We start from the raw sequence: 19,587 nt of genomic DNA on the forward strand, positions 1-19,587 counted from the left end.
TGCGCGGGCAGCTCTTTGGCTTTGCTTTTGGACCAGAAGCTTTTGAGTTTTAAAGGCTTTTTATTGTAACTGCTTTTCAGACCAAGGGCCTTTAAATATGAGGCTAGGGCTCATTCTCTTGCATGCTTCCTGGAGAAGGTGCAGAGGCTGGAGTACCGGCTTGTACTGTGTTGATGCGATATAAAGAAATACCGAAAGGGACACCAAGGTTTGGGGCGAATACTCTCTGGGGTGGAATTCCACCACTCCGTGTCGCGTGTCGTCTCTCTCTCTCAGTTCAGTTGTTATTGAAGTGCTAAAAGTCTATTCGGTCTGTTCTTTTCTATTGGCATGTGGTGCCCGTCTTGTGACAGTGGTATCAGAGCATCAAGCGTGTGCTTTTCTGAAAGCATACCGGTCCTACAAAAGAGCAGACAGAGCTATTGGAATTTTTATCTGAGGTATCTTCGTCCTCCAAGCCAGACCTATTAGTGTCACGTGACACATCTGACCCTATGTGTCTGTGGACAAGCTACACCATAACAGGATTTCCGTCAGTCCAGTCAGTTTAGATTAGAAGTGATCGGGCACTTTTGTGAGTCTATTCGTAGACCGTGCATGCCCAGGCACTTAGTGTAGATGCATATCCTCTGGTTGCACACAGCATGATCATAAGCATTCCCATCAGAATCCTTCAAGGGAATTTTCCAGTGCATTTAGTCTATTTTACCTATTTTTGGCATTTTTCACTTATTAATTTAAGTGACTTTCCAACAAAAGTAGGTAGGGCAATTTTGCTAAGTTTGTATATAAGCAAACTAGAGCTAGCACTATTTGGCAGAAGAGGCAGCAGGAGCTCCACGCTCGGCAGGCACCTTCTCAACAGAACCCCCCCCCAGCAGACCTAGTGTTTTTGGAGCAGAGCCATCACCTAGCGTTTTCATCACCAGATCAACCAGCGATTTGCTTTTGCAGATTCCGGCGACAGCAGAACCTCAGAGCAACCTAGCGTTTTGCATTTTGCATTTTGCAGAGCAACTGGCAACAGCAACAAAAATTCAGCCCTAGCGTTTTTGGTTTGCAAATCAGCCCCGGCGTTTTGCAGCTTTACCGCGACGGAACAACAAGGAACATCAGCGTTTTCAGTTTTCAGCAGTTAGCACCCGCAGATAAAGTCCCAAACCTCGCAGATCTCACCTTCCTGCAACAGTTCCTTGCCGCACGGTCAATTTCCGCAAGGTTTACAGTTTCAGCCCGGAAAACGCAGATTTCAGCATCTGCGTTTTCGGCGCGTCGTCGTCGCATCGTCGTCATCGACATCGTCACCGACATAGAGTCAGAATTCAACAGATAGAAGATTAGCAGATTTCAGCCCATAGCGTTTTTTTGACAGCAGTGGAAAGATTGCAGATTTCAGCCCTTAGGTCGACTTCGTTGTCATCGTCGACATAGCCTAAACTTGCATCAGTCTCATTTGTACCAGATTGTGCAATCATAAGTAGACCACTCTCATCGACGAGAGTGGGGCCTTCGGAGGAGGGTTTTACGTCTCTGGTGTCGTATCTCTCTTCTCTCTCTATCTCTCAGTCTCATACACTTGCACGCACAGTGTCCATTCACTTTGTTTGTGATCATAGCATTCTCTCATTAAGAACGGAAGGCTCTACCTTCCATAAGAACAAAATTCGGAGCACTCATCTTGAGCAAAGCGCAAACATTCATTCCGTTGCACCTAACATTGGTATCAGAGCTTTGGTAGTGTTCTATATCACTCAAGGAAAGAACCACAAGAATCACAAAAAAAAAAATTGCTTGTTACTGTCGCACGAACCCAAGTTCGCTTGGGCGTGTCGATTCCTAATCGTGTTTGGAAGAGTGACAGGAATCCCAAGAAATAAGGGCTTGTCCAGCCTCCCCTTGTGTCTCTTTTCACTCATTGAGAGCGGACCATGCACTTAGCGGCCGGCCAATCGACGTGAGGTGGGAAAAAGCAACCTTGGTGTGAGCGCAAGGCCGCCAAGGGGTGCGCCCGCGGAAAAGAGTAGAACTCAGGTGAAGAGAAGATCCTTCTCAAACACGGTTTGCAAGAGAAAGAAAACCTCAAGAACCTCAAAAACCAAGACCCGCAAGAACCCAAGTTCCTCGTGAACTTAAGAACCCAAGACCAAAAGAACCCATAAGAAACCGCGACTTCATAATGGTCATCACTCGAAGCGGAATGGATACTTTGCTTGGAGGTGATGAACATGAGAGAGGCGAAGAAGAATTTTTCCCACCAGGAGGTTTTTCCGACCCTCCCCCTTTCCCATCTACGTCAAGGATTGCACTAACTCCTATGGAGGCTTTGGATCAGATGTTTATGGAAAGGAAGTTAGAACGCGAAGCAAGACATGCAGAAAGAATGGCAGAAATGGAACGCAGACACGTAGAAAGAAGGGCCAAAAGAAAAGCAGAAATGAAGCGCAGACACCAAGAAAGAATGGTAACCGCCGTCAAAGGAAAGAGCGACCAACACATGAAAGAGTTCTTGCGACTCGTTTCTCAAGCTCAGGCACAGATGCAAGAGATTCGGGAAAAGGAGACTCTCTTAGTCTCTTCTTCTCCAAAGCATGACACACAGGATTTGCATGATTGTGAGCAGCATGATGATTTGAATGACAATGATAAGCATGATGATTTGAATGATAATGATTTGCATGATGATTTTGATGATAATGATGAGCATGATGATTTGCATGATCAAGATATGATTTTTCACAAGCATGATGATTTGCATGATCAAGATGTGATTTCTCACAAGCATGATGAGTTGCATGAAGATGATGTGATTGTTCACAAGGATGATGTGTTAGTTGATGCTTTTTCTAGCGAAGCTAACCTCATTGCAGATTCGATCAGTCACGAAGAACCGATCTTGGCTCTCGAGCCTAGGTCCAGAGAACCATTACAGGAAGTATTATGTGTTCGCATCATTGATACGCACGCATTGTTCGAGTGTTTCATTCGTGATCGTTTCCTGTATTTTAGTTAGCGTCTTTATGTGATCCCTTTTCCTAGGCATTACATATTGTACGTTGAGCACGTTTCACTCATGAATCTGCACGGATGTATGCGGATTGTTCATGAAAAGCTGAAAAGTATATATGTAAGGAAGTCACATTCCATGTCTCTTCCTTGACACGACAAAGTGGTAGAACGAGCACATAAAAGTATGAGCACCAAGCATGGGCATTTCCATTGTAAATTGCCACAGTTGATTGAATTAGATCAAAAGAGAAAGATTCCATCTCATTGTTTGCGTGTGTGTGGTGAACGGTTTGGCACTTCGTCTCTTTGTTCACCTACATTGCATGCACAATCTTTAAGGAAGACGAGATTTTTTCCAATCACCTTACATGGAATAGGTATGTTCATGTTTTTGTGTTGGAAGTGGTTTCAGGAATTTTCAGCCTCGGAGATTCTTGAAGAAGGTGAACCTACGTCCATAGAAGAAGTGGAAGCATTGAAGGAGACTCAGAAGACTTTGTCGCTTTCGGCGCGGCCCAAAGAAGCAGGCTTTGCAGACCTTTATGAAGTTCAAGTACCGCACAACCCACACATCAAAGTGGGCCGGCGAAGAGTCCCTTCCAGGATTTCGGATGCTATTGGCGATCTCCCTCGACGCCATACAGTTCGGTACCAGTACCTCACTTTGAAAAGGAGGAGATGTCACGTGACACATCCGACCCTATGTGTCCGTGGACAAGCTACACCATAACAGGGTTTCCGTCAATCCAGTCAGTCTAGATTAGAAGTGATCTGGCACTTTTGTGAATCTATTCGTAGACCGTGCATGCCCAGACACTTAGCGTAGATGCATATCCTCTGGTTGCACACAGCATGATCATAAGTATTCCCATCATAATCCATCAGGGGAATTTTCCAGTGCATTTAGTTTATTTTACCTATTTTTTGGCATTTTTTACTTATTAATTTAAGTGACTTTCCAACAAAAGTAGGTAGGGCAATTTTGCTAAGTTTGTATATAAGCAAACTAGAGCTAGCACTAGTTGGCAGAAGAGGCAGCAGGAGCTCCACGCTCGACGGGCACCTTCTCAGCAGAACCCCCCCAGGAGGCCTAGCGTTTTTGGAGCAAAGCCATCACCTAGCGTTTTCATCACCAGATCAGCCAGCGATTTGCTTTTGCAGATTCCGGCGACAGAAGAACCTCAGAGAAGCCTAGCGTTTTGCATTTTGCAGAGCAACTGGTGACAACAGCAGAAATTCAGCCCTAGCGTTTTTGGTTTGCAAATCAGCCCCGGCGTTTTGCAGCTTTACCGCGACGGAACAGCAAGGAACATCAGCGTTTTCAGTTTTCAGCAGTTAGCACCCGCAAAAAAGTCCCGAACCTCGCAGATCTCACCTTCCTGCAGCAGTTCCTCGCCGCACAGTCAGTTTCTGCAAGGTTTACAGTTTCAGCCTGGAAAACGCAGATTTCAGCATCTGCATTTTCGGTGCGTCGTCGTCGCATCGTCGTCATCGACATCGTCACCGACATAGAGTCAGAATTCAGCAGATAGAAGATTAGCAGATTTCAGCCCATAGCGCTTTTTGGACAGCAGTAGAAAGATTGCAGATTTCAGCCCTTAGGTCGCCTTCGTCATCACCGTCGTCATCGTCGACATAGCCTAGACTTGCATCAATCTCATTTGTACCAGATTGTGCAATCATAAGTAGACTACTCTTGTCGACGAGTGGGGCCTTCTGAGGAGGGTTTTACAACGTCTCTGGTGTCGTATCTCTCTTCTCTCTCTATCTCTCAGTCTCATACACTTGCACGCACAGTGTCCATTCACTTCGTTTGTGATCATAGCATTCTCTCATTAAGAACGGAAGGCTCTACCTTCCATAAGAACAAAAGGAACCTTGAGCACAATTCGGAGCACTCATCTTGGGCAAAGCGCAAACATTCATTCCGCTGCACCTAACAATTAGCCACTCCCACCCTTACTTCATCGCGCATCAAGCGCGCTCCCGTCTTCACCGCTCATGTCTTACAGGGCATAAGCCATAAAGAACCCAAGACTTGGAATTCATGGATTCAGTAGAATATTTGCAGTTTTTGCTCAACGAACTCCACAACATTCTTTCGCAGCATCCTCACTAGAATCTTCCGATACTACAAAGTTTTCAACAATTTTTGAACTACATGTTACCACCTCTGATGCCCCAGGTGGTACCTCCTCCTCCAACACCAGATAGTACGAGAGCTTCCAACCGGCAACCTTGTCACGTCACACATCCAACCCTATGTGTCCATCGACAAGCTACACCATAACAGGGTTTCCGTCAAGTCCAGTCGGTTTAGATTAGAAGTGATCAGGCACTTTTTTGAGTCTATTTGTAGACCGTGCATGCCCAGTCACTTAGTGTAGATGCATGTCCTCTGGTTGCACACTGCATAAGCATAAGCATTTCCATCAGAGTCAGTTTGGGGATTTTTCCAATGACTTTATCCTATTTTCCCTATTTTTGACATTTTTCACTTATTCATTAAGTGACTTTTGTTGGGAACTAAGTAGGGCAAATTGGGTAAGTTAATATATAAGCAAACCCAAGTTAGCACAATTGGGCAGATGAGCAAGGAGCACAACAAGCTTTCAAGCAACAGGTACTCCCTCCCTCTCTCAACAAGACCCTCTCCAAGCCTCCCTTGGTGAGCCATCCCGATCCAGCCCCTAGCGTTTTGCTCTAGCCATACTTCTCCCACCCTGGCGTTTCCACAAGCAACCATCGCCTAAGAGGCCAGCACCATTGGTGTTTTTACACCCCTTCAACAGCCCCAACCATTGGCATTTTGGATCGCCAGCCAAGCTGCAGAATTCAGCGTTTTTACCTCAGTGTTTTCAGCATTGAAAAACGCAGCAAGGAAGCGTTTTATAGCAGGTACAGCAGCGATTAAATTCAGCCCTAAACCCTGCTAATACTCAGCGTTTTCAGCCTTCGACAGCAGCCATAAAAACGAAGCCTTGTCTTGCTAGTCTTTAGTGTTTTTATCAGCCATAAGACCCTCAACAAAACCAGGAATTTTCAGCCATATGAAACAGCCCCAAAGTTTGCAGATTTCAGCCCCAAGTTCCCAAATTCTCAGCCATTACCCCCTTGTGGACAGCAGATAGAAGAGCATCGAATTCAGCCTTAAAGTCATCATCGTCGTCATCGGCATAGTCCCCGTTTGCATCAGTCCATGCATCATCATTGTACACCTTTGTGCAATCAAAAGTAGACCACTCTCGCCGACGAGAGTGGGACCTCGGAGGAGGGTTTTACAAACTCTCGGGTGTCATATCTCTCTTCTCTCTTTCTCTCAGTCTCATACACTTGCACGCACAATATCCACTCATTTTGTTCGTGATCATAGCACTAAAGACGGAAGGCTCTCTCCTTCCCTAAGAACTAAAAGGAACCTTGAGCAAATACAGATCACTAATCTTGAGCAAATACAACATTCATTCCGCTGCACCTTACATTGGTATCAGAGCTTTGGAAGTGTTCTATACTACTCAAGGGAAGAACCACAAGAATTTTTTTTGCTTGTTGAGATCGCACGAACCCAAGTTCGCTTGGGCGTGTCGATTCCTAATCGTGTTTGTTGAAGAGTGACAGGAATCCCAAGAAAGAAGGGCTTGTCCCAACCTCCCCTTGTGTCTCTTTTCACTCATTGAGAGCGGACCATGCACTTAGCGGCCGGCCAATCGACGTGAGGTAGGAAAAAGCAACCTTGGTGTGAGCGCAAGGCTGCTAAGGGGTGCGCCCACGGAAAAGAGTAGAACTCGGCTGAAGAGAAGATCCTTCTCAAACACGGTTTGCAAGCGAAAGAACACCTCAAGATCCTCAAGAACCCAAGAACCTCAAGAACCCAAGTTCCTCGTGAAAGATCATAGTGCATGGTCGTCACCCGAAGCGGAATGTATACTTCGCATACAGGTGATGAGCATGAGAGAGGCGACGAAGAATTTTCCCCACCACGAGACTTTTTCGACCCTCCCCCTTCGCCATCTACACCACCAAGTGTACCAAACCCTATGGAGGAAATGGTCAAGCAGATGATAGCCATGATGGATAGACAAGAAGCAAATCGCCTTGCAAAAGACCGCGAGCAAGAAGCAAATTGCCTTGCTAAGGACCGCGAGCAAGAAGCAAATCGCCTTGCTTTAGAACGTGAGCGCGACGAACGCAAAGAACGAAAACAACAAAGAAAGGCGGAAGAGGCAGCACAAAACGTGGTCTTGGAGGCCGAGCGTGCAGCTCAAAGAGTGGCTTTGGAGATTGAGCGTGAAGCTCAACGAGAACGCCGCACTCAAGAATTGCTTCGGGAAGTACTTGCTTCAAAGTCCGACCAACCCAAAGATCGTGGGAGTTCATCAAGTGGCGCAAGCCACGATTCAGACTCCAACAACCTGGTCACAAAGAAGTTGACCTTCAGTAAGTATGACAGTAAGATGGATGCTACGGTTATTCATTCTTGGTTGCATCAATTTAATGCTTATTTTGCGACAACTAAGAAAACAAGTTGCACAAAGTGGTACAATGACGATGCAATGGATTGATGCAACCTGGGACCATGCCGGTGACGACGACGGTGATGACGACGACGACTTTCGGGCTGAAATCTGTGGTCTTCTAACTGCTGAAAATCTGCTAATCTTTGAGCTGTTTTGGGTGGCTGAAAATGACTGTTTTTGCTGCGTTTTCGAGGGCTGAAAATGGGGATCCTCTGCAACCAACTAGGGCTGAATTTATTGTCGTGTCTAATGCTGAAAATGCTGCTGCATCTGATGCATCTAGGGCTGAAAACCAAAAATGCTGATTTGACTGCTAGCGTTAGTGAAAACGCTGGCTGTTCTGATGTGCTGGCGATGGTGCACAACTAAAAAACGCCAGGGATCTGGAGGTCTTAGTGAGGTCAAACTGAAAACGTTGGGGTATCTGTGGCGATCAAGTAGGGCTGAAAACGCCAAGTGGGGGAACTGTCTGGCGATGAAGGGAATCTGCAAACGCCAAGGTCCTACGGGGGTTCTTGCTGAGAAGGTGCCTGTTGAGAAGGTTCTGCGGGGGTTCTTGCTGAGAAGGTGCCTGTTGAGTGGGAAGCTCCTGCTACCTCTTCAAGGATTATCCAGAGTTGTTGGCAGACTACAAGGAAGCCATGCAGCTCGGTACCAGTACCTCACTTTGAAAAGGAGGGGATGTCACGTGACATATCCAACCCTATATGTCCGTTGACAAGCTACACCATAACAGGGTTTCCATCAAGTCCATTCGGTTTAGATTAGAAGTGATCTGGCACTTTTGTGAGTATATTCGTAGACCGTGCATGCGCAGTCACTTAGTGTAGATGCATGTCCTCTGGTTGCACACTGCATAAGCATAAGCATTTCCATCAGAGTCAGTTTGGGGATTTTTCCAATGACTTTATCCTATTTTCCCTATTTTTGACATTTTTCACTTATTTATTAAGTGACTTTTGTTGGGAACTAAGTAGGGCAAATTGGGTAAGTTAATATATAAGCAAACCCAAGTTAGCACAATTGGGCAGATGAGCAAGGAGCACAACAGGCTTTCAAGCAACAGGTACTCCCTCCCTCTCTCAACAAGACCCTCTCCAAGCCTCCCTTGGTGAGCCATCCCGATCCAGCCCCTAGCGTTTTGCTCTAGCCATACTTCTCCCACCCTGGCGTTTCCACAAGCAACCATCGCCTAAGAGGCCAGCACCATTGGCGTTTTTACACCCCTTCAGCAGCCCCAACCATTGGCGTTTTGGATCGCCAGCCAAGCTGCAGAATTCAGCGTTTTTACCTCAGTGTTTTCAGCATTGAAAAATGCAGCAAGACAGCGTTTTATAGCAGGTACAGCAGCGATTAAATTCAGCCCTAAAACCTGCTAATCCTCAGCGTTTTCAGCCTTCGACAGCAGCCATAAAAACACAGCCTTGTCCTGCTAGTCTTCAGTGTTTTTATCAGCCATAAGACCCTCAACAAAACCAGGAATTTTCAGCCATATGAAACAGCCCCAAAGTTTGCAGATTTCAACCCCAAGTTCTCCCAGATTCTCAGCCATTACCCCCTTGTGGACAACAGATAGAAGAGCATCGAATTCATCCTTAAAGTCATCATCGTCGTCATCGGCATAGTCCTTGTTTGCATCAGTCCATGCATCATCATTGTACACCTTTGTGCAATCAAAAGTAGACCACTCTTGCCGACGAGAGTGGGGCCTTCGGAGGAGGGTTTTACAAACTCTTGGGTGTCGTATCTCTCTTCCCTCTTTCTCTCAGTCTCATACACTTGCACGCACAATATCGACTCATTTTGTTCGTGATCATAGCACTAAAGACGGAAGGCTCTCTCCTTCCCTAAGAACTAAAAGGAACCTTGAGCAAATACGGATCACTAATCTTGAGAAAATACAATATTCATTCCGTTGCACCTAACCTTCTCAGCCGTCTGTCCCGATCGGGGGTGTCTTCCGGAATATGGTGCAGCCATCTGACCCTCATCCAGCGCAACCGCCTTTGCCACCGCCATTGCCCCCACCTCCACCACCACCGCCACCGCCACCGCCACCGGGCTACAATGGTTGGAGCCCATATGGATACCCTTATTATCCATACCCGGGATGTGCGTCAAACCAAGCCAAGGATTTCAAGGATGGTGGCACGATAGTCAAATTTTTCACTTTTTCCGGGGTGAAAGATCGCAAGAAAGCATTGCAGTTCCTACAGCAATTCGACAACATTTATGCTTTAGGGAACTATACAAAAGAATCCAAGATTTCTCGAGCAACGGGATTTCTTAAAGATAATGCTATGCAATGGTGGAGTTCAATCACGACACAACCGCTAGCTCCAAGGACCTGGCAAGCTTTCAATACAATTTTTGCACGTAGTTACATGACTTCTATGTTTGAAGTCTGGATTTTGGCAGAGTGGGACAACTTGAAAATGCTTGCCACTGAAACCATGGACAAATATAATCAAAGGTTTCTCGATGTGTACCTTCCGGTGTCCTTCTTTAGATTTGTTCCCTTGGAGCCCCAATGCGAGCGATACACCATTGGACTACCATCACCATTGCAGGAATATTGTCTATCCAAGCAAGTCTCTACCATGCAAGAACTTATGGACCATGCCGCGGTCGGCTACAAACTGATGAAGGGAAAGCTAGAGTTTACCACAGAAGAATCTCGGCCACTAACCACAACTCTCGGTAACAACGAACAAATTCTCGAGAATCTCGTGAAAATCAACCGCAAAGGCCTCGTTTGACGTCTCAACAACGAGACACCTTACTACAAGAAGGCCGATGCTTTGGATGCTTTCCAACAGGGCAAAATCATTCTAATTGTCCCAAACGCATTGATAGACCAGAGGAGCCGATGCCCGCACCAACGATCGACAGAACCCCAATGCCACCTCTTGCTAAGAGAGCTAGACCCGCTATTGGACTAGTTTCTGATATTTATGGCATACGCCTTGAGAGTACAAATGAATTGTGTCGAGCATATGGCAAAGTAAATGGCTTCAAAGCCCTTATTTTCTTTGATCCCGGAGCTACAGAGAACTTCATCCATCCAGAATTCTTAAAGCAGATGCATTTTGATTATGATGCAGAGGGTGGAGAAATTGAAGCTGAGCTAGCCACAAGGCAAACTTAGAAAGTAGTACCGCTCATTGGTGCTCTTCCAGTGACTATTCAAGATTATCATGGAAAAACTGATTTCCACATCATGAAGTTGGGCAATTGTGACGTTCTATTAGGCATGCCTTGGCATGACAAGAATAATGCGACTCTCCAAGTCCAGAACCGAACCATCACCGTGATGCAGAAGGGCAAGCCAGTCGTCCTCAAAGTTCGGTTGTCCGAACAAAATCCTGAATGAATTCTCTAGTTGTTTTATAGTTAGATACTTTTAAACTTTGTTTGAAAAAGTATTGTTTGAAACTTTGTTTGAAATGGATGGTATCTGTTTTGAACCTGTCTTGGTGCCGATTTGAAATGTTTGACTCTAGTTTTAATACTGGTTTCATTGATTGGTGATTTTACTCCCGAGTGGAGAAGTGAGAAATAATGCTTTGGTATTGTTTGAACCTCGGAACGACGCAAGCAGATGCCTGGGGAGCGTTCCGTTGTATGCTAGAAAACCTCCGAGCGACGCATAATACATGGGAGCTCTCAGCTTGTGCCTTTGCCCAAAGGTAGGAAAGTTATTCCTAACAAGTGGGTTTATAAGTTCAAATGTGTAGAAGACAAACCCAAGTACAAAGCGTGTTTGGTTGCTAAGGGTTATGCATAGAAGGAAGGCATAGACTTCCAAGAGATTTTTTCCCATGTGGTGAAGATGACTACGCTCCATGTTTTGTTTGCTTTATGTGCTCTCTTGAATTTGGAGTTGGATCAAATGGATGTAATCACTGCTTTCTTACATGGTGACTTGGATGAAGAGTTGTACATGAAGCAGCTTGAGGGCTTTGTCATTCCAGGGAAAGAGCATTTGGTATGCAAATTGAAACGTAGCTTGTATGGGCTGAAACAAACCCCTAGACAGTCGTATAAGAAGTTTGATACTTTTATGCTTAACCTTGGGTTCAGACGAAGTCATGCAAATCATTGCCTTTACACTAAAAAGGCTCCTGATGGTAATCTTATTGTGCTAGTCCTATATGTGGATGATATGCTGATTGCAGGCAAGCATAAGGAAACTTTGAATTCTTTTAAAAAGGAGCTGAATTCAGCTTTCTCTATAAAAGATTTGGGTGCAGCTGAACATATTTTGGGTATGCGCATTGTGCTTGAGAGATTTAATATGGCTAATGCTAAGCCTCTTGGTGTACCTTTACCACCACACACAAAGCTTAGCAAGCATGATTGCCCAAAAGATGATGCACCTATCCATGCTATGAAAAGTATTCCTTATGCATCAGCCTGTGGTTCTTTGATGCATGCCATGGTTACTACACGATCGGGCATTGCTTATGCAGTGGGAGTTGTTAGCAGGTTTATGTCTAATCCTGACAAACCACATTAGGAGGCAGTGGAGCATTTTTAGGTACTTGAAAAGTACACAGGACACATGCATATGTTATGGAAAGGGTACATTGTCATTGCGGGGATTCTGTGATTCAAACATGGCAGGAGGTCTTGACACTTGGAAGTCTACCACAGTGGTTATGTCTTTACATTGGTTGGTGGAGTTATTTCTTGGTGTTCAAGATTGTAGAAGATTGTTGTACTGAACACTACAGAGGCTGAATATATTTCAGTCACAGAAGCTTCGAAAGAAGCCATTTGGCTTGGCCTCTCGTGCTCCAATGCTTGGTTGTGATAGTTAGTGTTGTATGCCTGGCTAAAAATGCCATGTTCCATGCTCATACCAAACACATAGATGTTCGGTACCACTTCATACGACAGGTATTGGATGATGGCCTTGTCACACTGACAAAGGTCAAAACACAGGATAACCCTGCAGATGTTCTCACTAAGTGTCCTGCTAAGACACAACATCAGCATTGCTTGCACTTAGCGGGAGTTACTTAAAGGTACCACATCGGGCCTTTAAGTGTGAGGTTGTTGGGTCTAAAGGCCCTATGGCCACCCTCTTGTATAGTTTTTATACGTTCTTATTCTTTGGGTGTTGTGAACCACCCCTAGGGTCACTTAAGTGACCCTTATATATGTACCCTCAATATAATAAAAACATAGCTTGGAAAAGTGTGCCGCATAGCACACAACCAAAACCTGCATGGAACTCTCTCTCTCTCATGCTCATAACTTGCAAAACAGCCAGCGCTTCCTACTTCTGCTGCTAGCGCTTGCAACATGTGCCACGTCAACAGCCAACGCAAATCGCGAAACGTTCATATAACAATGCCACGTCAGCATCTCCACGCGATTTGGGATACTTTTAATCTCGTGTCCCCTTAGGCCCTATCGGATAGGATTCCATAAGTTGGAACAACTTATAAAATCCTTGGTCTTTAATTTCTATCGGCAGAGCAATGGGCCGAATACTTCAAGGAGGGTAAATGTTACGGTTGTGGCGAACATGGGCATGTTCTAGCCAGGTGCCCTAACAAGGCACCAAAAGAACAGCCAGAGAACAAGCCTGAGAGTTCAAGAGCAGCAGAGGAGCGAGCGAAGAGGGCTGATCCGGAGGGTCCAAATTTAGGACCAGAACTGTCATTGGAAAGCTGGTAGGATGCACTAATCTTACCACACCTAAGATTGGCATGGATGGTGAGGTGGATGATGGGTTTGTAAAAGAAGCTCCTCCCACAGGAGACTGTGCACTCAAAAAAGGATAGAAGGGCTTCATCATTGCTCAACAAAGGCTAGTGCCACTCTCTAGGATCTCAGCCCAACTGAACAAGGGGTTTGCTCTCTTAGGCACCAGAAGAATCGATCACTTTCTCTTAGAAAGCACTATTCATCTAAACAAATTCTCCTTTTCATTTGAGAAGCCCTATTCTCAATCCGTTTTCCAAAGCAAACACTGTTATCTGACCTTTACACAAAATATGAGAATTGAGTTTTTGGTTTTAAAAATGACATTGGAGCAATATCTCTTTTTGCCATTTGCTTTTCTATAAATTGAAACATTGACCCGGTCCAAGCCATGACCTTCCCTTAGGTTCAGCTACCATTGGGTCAAGTTTCAGGTTAAATGAGAAAACCCTATCTAAAGGGAAAAACCTTATTCTCATTGGAGAGGTTCATCAGAAAAAAGGCATACATAGAATATGTAAATTTACAACTGATTAACAAGCACTACGTGTCTTTAGATTCGAAAGATCTTGGCATGTAAAATACTCATGCTGACCCTGAAGAAGGAGCCCATAATAACAACAAAACAGAATCTGAAGGCAACTGAACAAACCTTGATGTTGTTTAAAGAATCAATAATTACAATGGTATTCTTGGAAACAGAACGGTCCACTTCAGATCGCAGCACGCCTCTCAAATTTTTCTCTGCTGGCATACCTAAATACAGGACAGATGAAATGGTTGATGTTGTACAAAAGATACTAGAAATTGAATCTGTTCCCATGGATGCCATAGTCACAATCTTCGCTCGACGCTCATGCTCTCGACTAGTTTATATAAGTAGTTCACAGGTACTGCCACAGGCAAACAAGGGGAGGGACTTACCGCAGTAACTCGTATTGCGATCTAAGTTGAGGGAGGGTTCGCTGATGAGCTTGATGGAGATGGCAGTATCGTTCAGGGCTTGGATCAACCATGACACAGCTGTGGACTTGCCACTGCAAGGTTGCCCACATACGACGACCAAAGCCATTTCAAAAACTTCTCATCTCTCTTGCTCTAGCTGCCTCCTGCGTATGAACGTGGAACAACCAGGACTTGGGAGAGTGTAGGACAGTTGAGTCCAAGGACATGGGCAAATGACAAGAAGCTAGACAAAAACAAAAACAAGGTCGTCTCAGTAGACGAGGGCACTGCTTTAAAGTAAAAATTAAAATTGTTGGTTCAAAGTGTTAGTAAATAATGCTTGGCGGTTCATAGTAGTAAATGATATAAATGGTGATATGGGTTATGGAAGATATGTGGTTTACAATAGTAACTTACTGAAAGTGTGGCGTAGGAGAGAAAGTATTCAAAGAGCTGAACCAATATGACCCACTCTCATTAGGAGATTCCGGAGGTTTTTTGGAGGGCCTTTTAGAAGAGAGAGGAAAAAGCGCTCCTCCAATGAAAGAAGAGCTTATGTTGTAGAAAAATATAAAAAATGTGTCAGTGGTCATTGAAAACGGTCCCCTTTTCATTCAATGCGAATGTCTTTTCCATGAGGTAGGCGATGTTCATTTAATATGGCTTTTGTCATTATTGAAATTTTAAAAAATCACAAAACTATCAATTGGTGTTAGAATTTGAAGCTTTTGAAACCGTCAATGTGTTTGGAGCGTCCAAAAACCTTAAAAACGCCTATCTACTTGCCTCAATCTGACACACGGAGAGGGAGAAATCGTTAAAAAACTCCTAAAAGGGGATTTTGGATCATGGTGTGCGAGGGACCATCTGAAGAATTCTAGATGATTCTCTGCGCGCTGTGATCCAACTTTTTTTTTTTTGCCTCACGTGGAGGGCCGTTTGGAATTTTCCAGGTTCCCCCTAGCGTGCCGTGAGGCAAAATCTCCTTTTTAGGGATATTTTGACAATTTCTCCCTCTTTGGGTGTCAGATTGAGCCAAGTAGATAGACGTTTTTTAAATTTTTGGTCATTTGGGACGCATTGGCAGTGTCAAAAACTTTAAATTCTAACACCAACTGATAATTTTGTGATTTTTTTAATTTCAATAATGACAAAAGCTATATTGAATGAGCGTCGTGTATTCATGAAAACAACACACGCATTGAATGAAAAAGTGACCGTTTTCAGGGATTTTTGAAAATTTAGGTTCACTTTTGAGAGTGTCCAGTTGTCCTTTTGGACGTACACAATAAGTGCAAGTATATTTTAAGAACATTTTCTAGAGAGAGAAATAGAATTTCTTAGAAAGCCCTACAAATGACCTCCAAAATCTCTTAATGCCATGTGTTGTATCTTACTCTTGCTGAGAGAATTTCTTGAGAACAGCGTTGCAAAATGACTATTTATTGCATTGTGTCCTAACGTTTGCAACCTTCCCAGCAAGAAGAAAAATACACATTACGAGGGTTATAGTCGAAAACCTTTTTCTATCATTTTATGTGTTCACTAATGTAAGAACTAGGGAAACTAGACCTGAGATCTTCCTCCCAACCTCCCTTTATATAGGCGGGCTCCTAGCCCCTTGCCTTAAACGGATCCCCTGTCCACACTGCTTAGCCCGACCCTTGGCCGTAGTCCATGACTATCCTAGTTCTTAGGGTACAGGACCCTTGTCCTGACATTACTCCCCCCTTAAAGAAGAGTTTTCGTCCTCGAAAACAAAAGTGGTGATATCTTCATAAGAAGACTGATGTTTTCTGTGTTGGTATCCCAAACGTGATGCAGTGAGGAGGTTCAATGAAACCAAGAGCAACATCTTGATTTTCAACATTGTTGTCCGTTTGCAAGCACTTGGGTCTAAATGGTAACTCCATTTATAACTCACTTGAGTACTGTAAAGGAAGAACCATAACTAAGAGTTGTCCAAAGGCATAACCAGTGTTCAGATCTTCTGAAGGTACTGGAATAATGCAAGAAAACATTGACGCAACTGTCCATGAAGTTGAGAGCCAGATTTCCAACTCGCGTGAGTAGCTTAAAAAGCTTCGTAGCTAAAAAGAAGTAGAGTAGGGTGTGGCCTTATGTCAGACTTTTGAACATATTGGAACACATAGAACTACGTGTTCATCCCTAATGAAGGTTACTTGCCAACATACTTTGTCGGCACACCTGGTAAGTCCTTCACTTATGAAACTATTGAAACAATATCCAACCCCACCACAACAGGTGCTCAAAGTTGAAATCCTTACTTAAGCAATTCTAGAATAGGGAGAAAATCATCTATTCAGAAATGCGTTGTGCTAATGTATGCTCTTAGCAGATCCTTTAGCAAAAGAAATATTTGTAAGTTGTCCATCCAACACGAGATGAATAGTAGCAGTAAGAGTGAGGTGCTTTACCCCAACAACTTACAGACAGTCTTCCACGACTAAACTAGGACTCAATCATTGAGTATCCAGCCATATATTTTATATGGAGTGAAGACAACCAACTAGGTTGAAAGCGGGGTGGACTGGAGTAAGCTCCTAGAGTTTAGACCATCCAACCATAGACACCCATCCTGAGCCAGTGCCTTGTATGGCAGGGTGTAAACTCATAATAAATCTACAAGAGAGATTGCACATGCAGTGCAAAAAGGTGCAGAGAGAATAAAGTCCATGAATTGGTATGCCGCTCCAAATAAATCGGTGTTAAACACTAGGGCCCATAACACCTAGTGTGCATGCATTTAACACAAATATATCCAAACCGCAATTCCATGACAAGACTTTCCACGGTACGTAAATGAAAGCCTTTCAACAAGAGTTGGACCATAGCAGAATGTGAAAGCTCAGTCACACCTAGGTACCAACCATGAGACATTCCCAGTAACTTAGCATACTTGGCTATATGTAGAAATGACCCTCCGTTAAGGTGGTTTCACAGCACTTGTCATCGCAACAAGTCTGTACCGAGTACCCGACAATTTATGGCCACTGAAATTGTTCGTGATGCGGTGTGCTCCAAATGGTTGAGTAAACGGATGCGACCAGCACATAGGGGCTTCGCCACGACACATCATTAAGGATTAGGCGCTAGTGTCAGTCCCAGAGACTCATATTCCCCACATGTGGAATATGTCTCAAATAAAGATGGTCGAAAAAACGACATCCAACAAGTATAAGATGTACTTGTGTGTGGAGGAACTGCAAACACTCCGTGACAAGAGTGAGAGGGACCCTCATTATCTTGCTCCACACTGGCTAAACCGAACTCCTTGAGTTCCTGGACCATGTTGTATCCCATGTGACAACATATGCCAAATTGAACCCTACAAGTAGGTTCGTAACAGCATAAGGCAGAAAGATTAGATTGGACACTTGGCCCAAAATACTTTGTGCCGACATGCCCTTGGCATGGCTCTGTAACATTCAAGCGTACTTAGACGTCTTGTAAAACCAAGCAAATCATATTAAACATGGAATGACACCAATTCAATACACTTACCTGTATGCAGATGGAATAACATAATGTAAACTTACATGTATGCTAATGGGATAACATAATGTACACTTACCTGTATGCTAATGGAGAAGAACACGTCCCCTACCTAAAAAACAAACAGCATTGCACTAGGAACCCTGGGTGTTGCCTTTGCAATCCAAGCCCTTGGATTAGAATCTACGTAGTCAAACCCCTTGGTAAGACTCTTTGTAGAAACTACTCAACTAGCAAATAACAGTAACCAACATAGTCAACCGTGTACAGAATGATTGGAATCAACTTGAAGAGTGTGTCCGTCCGCTACCGCGTATGGTAGATTGCGGAATTCTTTCCTTGAAAGTATAACTGGGAGAGATCAATTGTGATCCTCAATGCAGATCAAACTGTGATCCTTAATGCCTATGGGGGGATGTAACAATCACCCGCCGGGTCTTACCCAAAACAGTATGTCCATAGACACTCCATAGTGCTATAGAGAGAGCAGGAAATCCACACAAGTGAACTGCCAAGCTCTTATGGACAACCATGCTATCGCAAATGATTGCTGCATCGATACTTCTTTGTAGAGCTCAGTTGTTGTGAGTTGAAGATTATTAAAAACTCAACTTGAGTGTCGCACTGAAAACATGTAGTGGAAAAATGACACCCTAGACATCCGTAATGACAAGACTCTTGCTTGTCCAGTAATGTCGATGTGTACTTCCCTGGGTAGAGTTGTTCGATCTTGAGAATAATCGTCCAAGGAATACCAACAAGTGGATCTTATCCTAGGTTTAGCAATGGCTCTTAGCCAGCGTGCGTGGTTCATAGACATCATGGCAATTAGTGTTCAATCGTCGAACCGATGAAGACTAATGTGGATGGCACCTTGCCCAATTTCTAGTTGGGAGTTTTTAGAGCATCTTGGCTCAAGAGAACTCACTAGTGAAACATGTAACAAAACTTCGTAGAAAATTTTCATGTTGTTCCTTAGAGAAAGACATGAAGAACGAAAAGAAGAGCATGCTGGGCTAAGGAACATTCCTTAAGATTTTAGAGTGTGTGCCTAAGCTATGTGCTCTTACGCATCGTATGCCTGACTCGCAGCTTATTGTATAAGCATTTCCCAGTTTTTCGGTATAAATCTCCCGATGAGGGAGGTAACATAAAACTTATTCCAATCCACCTAGCTTGCAGGGGTCGTGGATTGTATGAGGAAGACTTAGCATCGGCTCTTTGCCCGTAAAGGAAGTCCTAGAGGTAGGTTCCTTTTAGTGTTGTTGTGTGGTGATAGCAACCAACAATCATATTAAACAATCCCTTCGTTTAGTTTGTCCGTGAGACAGAGTTGCAAGTGTGATAGCGTAATCCATGAAGTGGTGGAGGTCATTCCTCCTTTCATGCCTTGCATATAAAAGTGGAAGCCCGTTGCTATCGTAAAAGTTACTACCAAAAATGCCTTGCATCGATGGGACTGGTAGTGATTTGATGAAATGAGGTCCTGATTAATGTAGATGCCCTAAACTTGGTTGCCACTGCTCTTGCTCCCCAAGTCAATGGTAACACGATTTAGAAATCGTGTTGCACGTGGAATTGGTTGTACAAAAAATGATGATTTCAGAAACGAAATTAGGGCATAATCCTTCCCAAATGGAAAAAATAGACAATACTCTGAAAAAGTCACCTGTACGTATAAAAACATATAACTACTGTGCCTTGCACCAAAACATGGAGTTTATGTCGAATCACGAACTAATGCATCATGTTTACGTTTGTCGGACATGTGGACACTGCTTTTTTTGATGAATTCCTAACCAAATAAAGCATAATTTTTTACTTTTGCACGTTGAAAGTCGGATGGTGATAGTTGCTTCATGACCACGTTGTTCGTGCTCCGATTTGT

The 19,587-nt window shown here is 44.0% G+C and overlaps 1 protein-coding gene across 4 annotated transcripts in view; it reads right to left on the reverse strand.

The window, feature by feature from the left end:
* DRL1 (KTI12-like, chromatin associated protein) overlaps window positions 1-14,455 on the reverse strand; it is a 63,356-nt gene extending 48,901 nt beyond the window's left edge. The window contains exons 1-2 of one of the 4 annotated variants that reach the window (XM_086506912.1): window positions 14,163-14,455; window positions 13,891-13,994 (exon numbers count right to left, since the gene is read on the reverse strand). In XM_086506912.1, the coding sequence (XP_086363038.1) occupies window positions 13,891-13,994; window positions 14,163-14,310 (252 nt within the window). In that variant the 5' untranslated portion in view covers window positions 14,311-14,455. The remainder of the gene's footprint in view (window positions 1-13,890; window positions 13,995-14,162) is intronic. The other 3 variants (XM_086506913.1, XM_086506911.1, XM_086506914.1) reach the window with 3 other exon arrangements.
* Between the last annotated feature and the right edge of the window lie 5,132 nt (window positions 14,456-19,587).

This window comes from Adiantum capillus-veneris, chromosome 30 (assembly GCF_014529385.1).
Source record: "Adiantum capillus-veneris isolate H3 chromosome 30, ASM1452938v2, whole genome shotgun sequence".
In the NCBI taxonomy this organism is placed as follows: Eukaryota; Viridiplantae; Streptophyta; class Polypodiopsida; order Polypodiales; family Pteridaceae; genus Adiantum; species Adiantum capillus-veneris.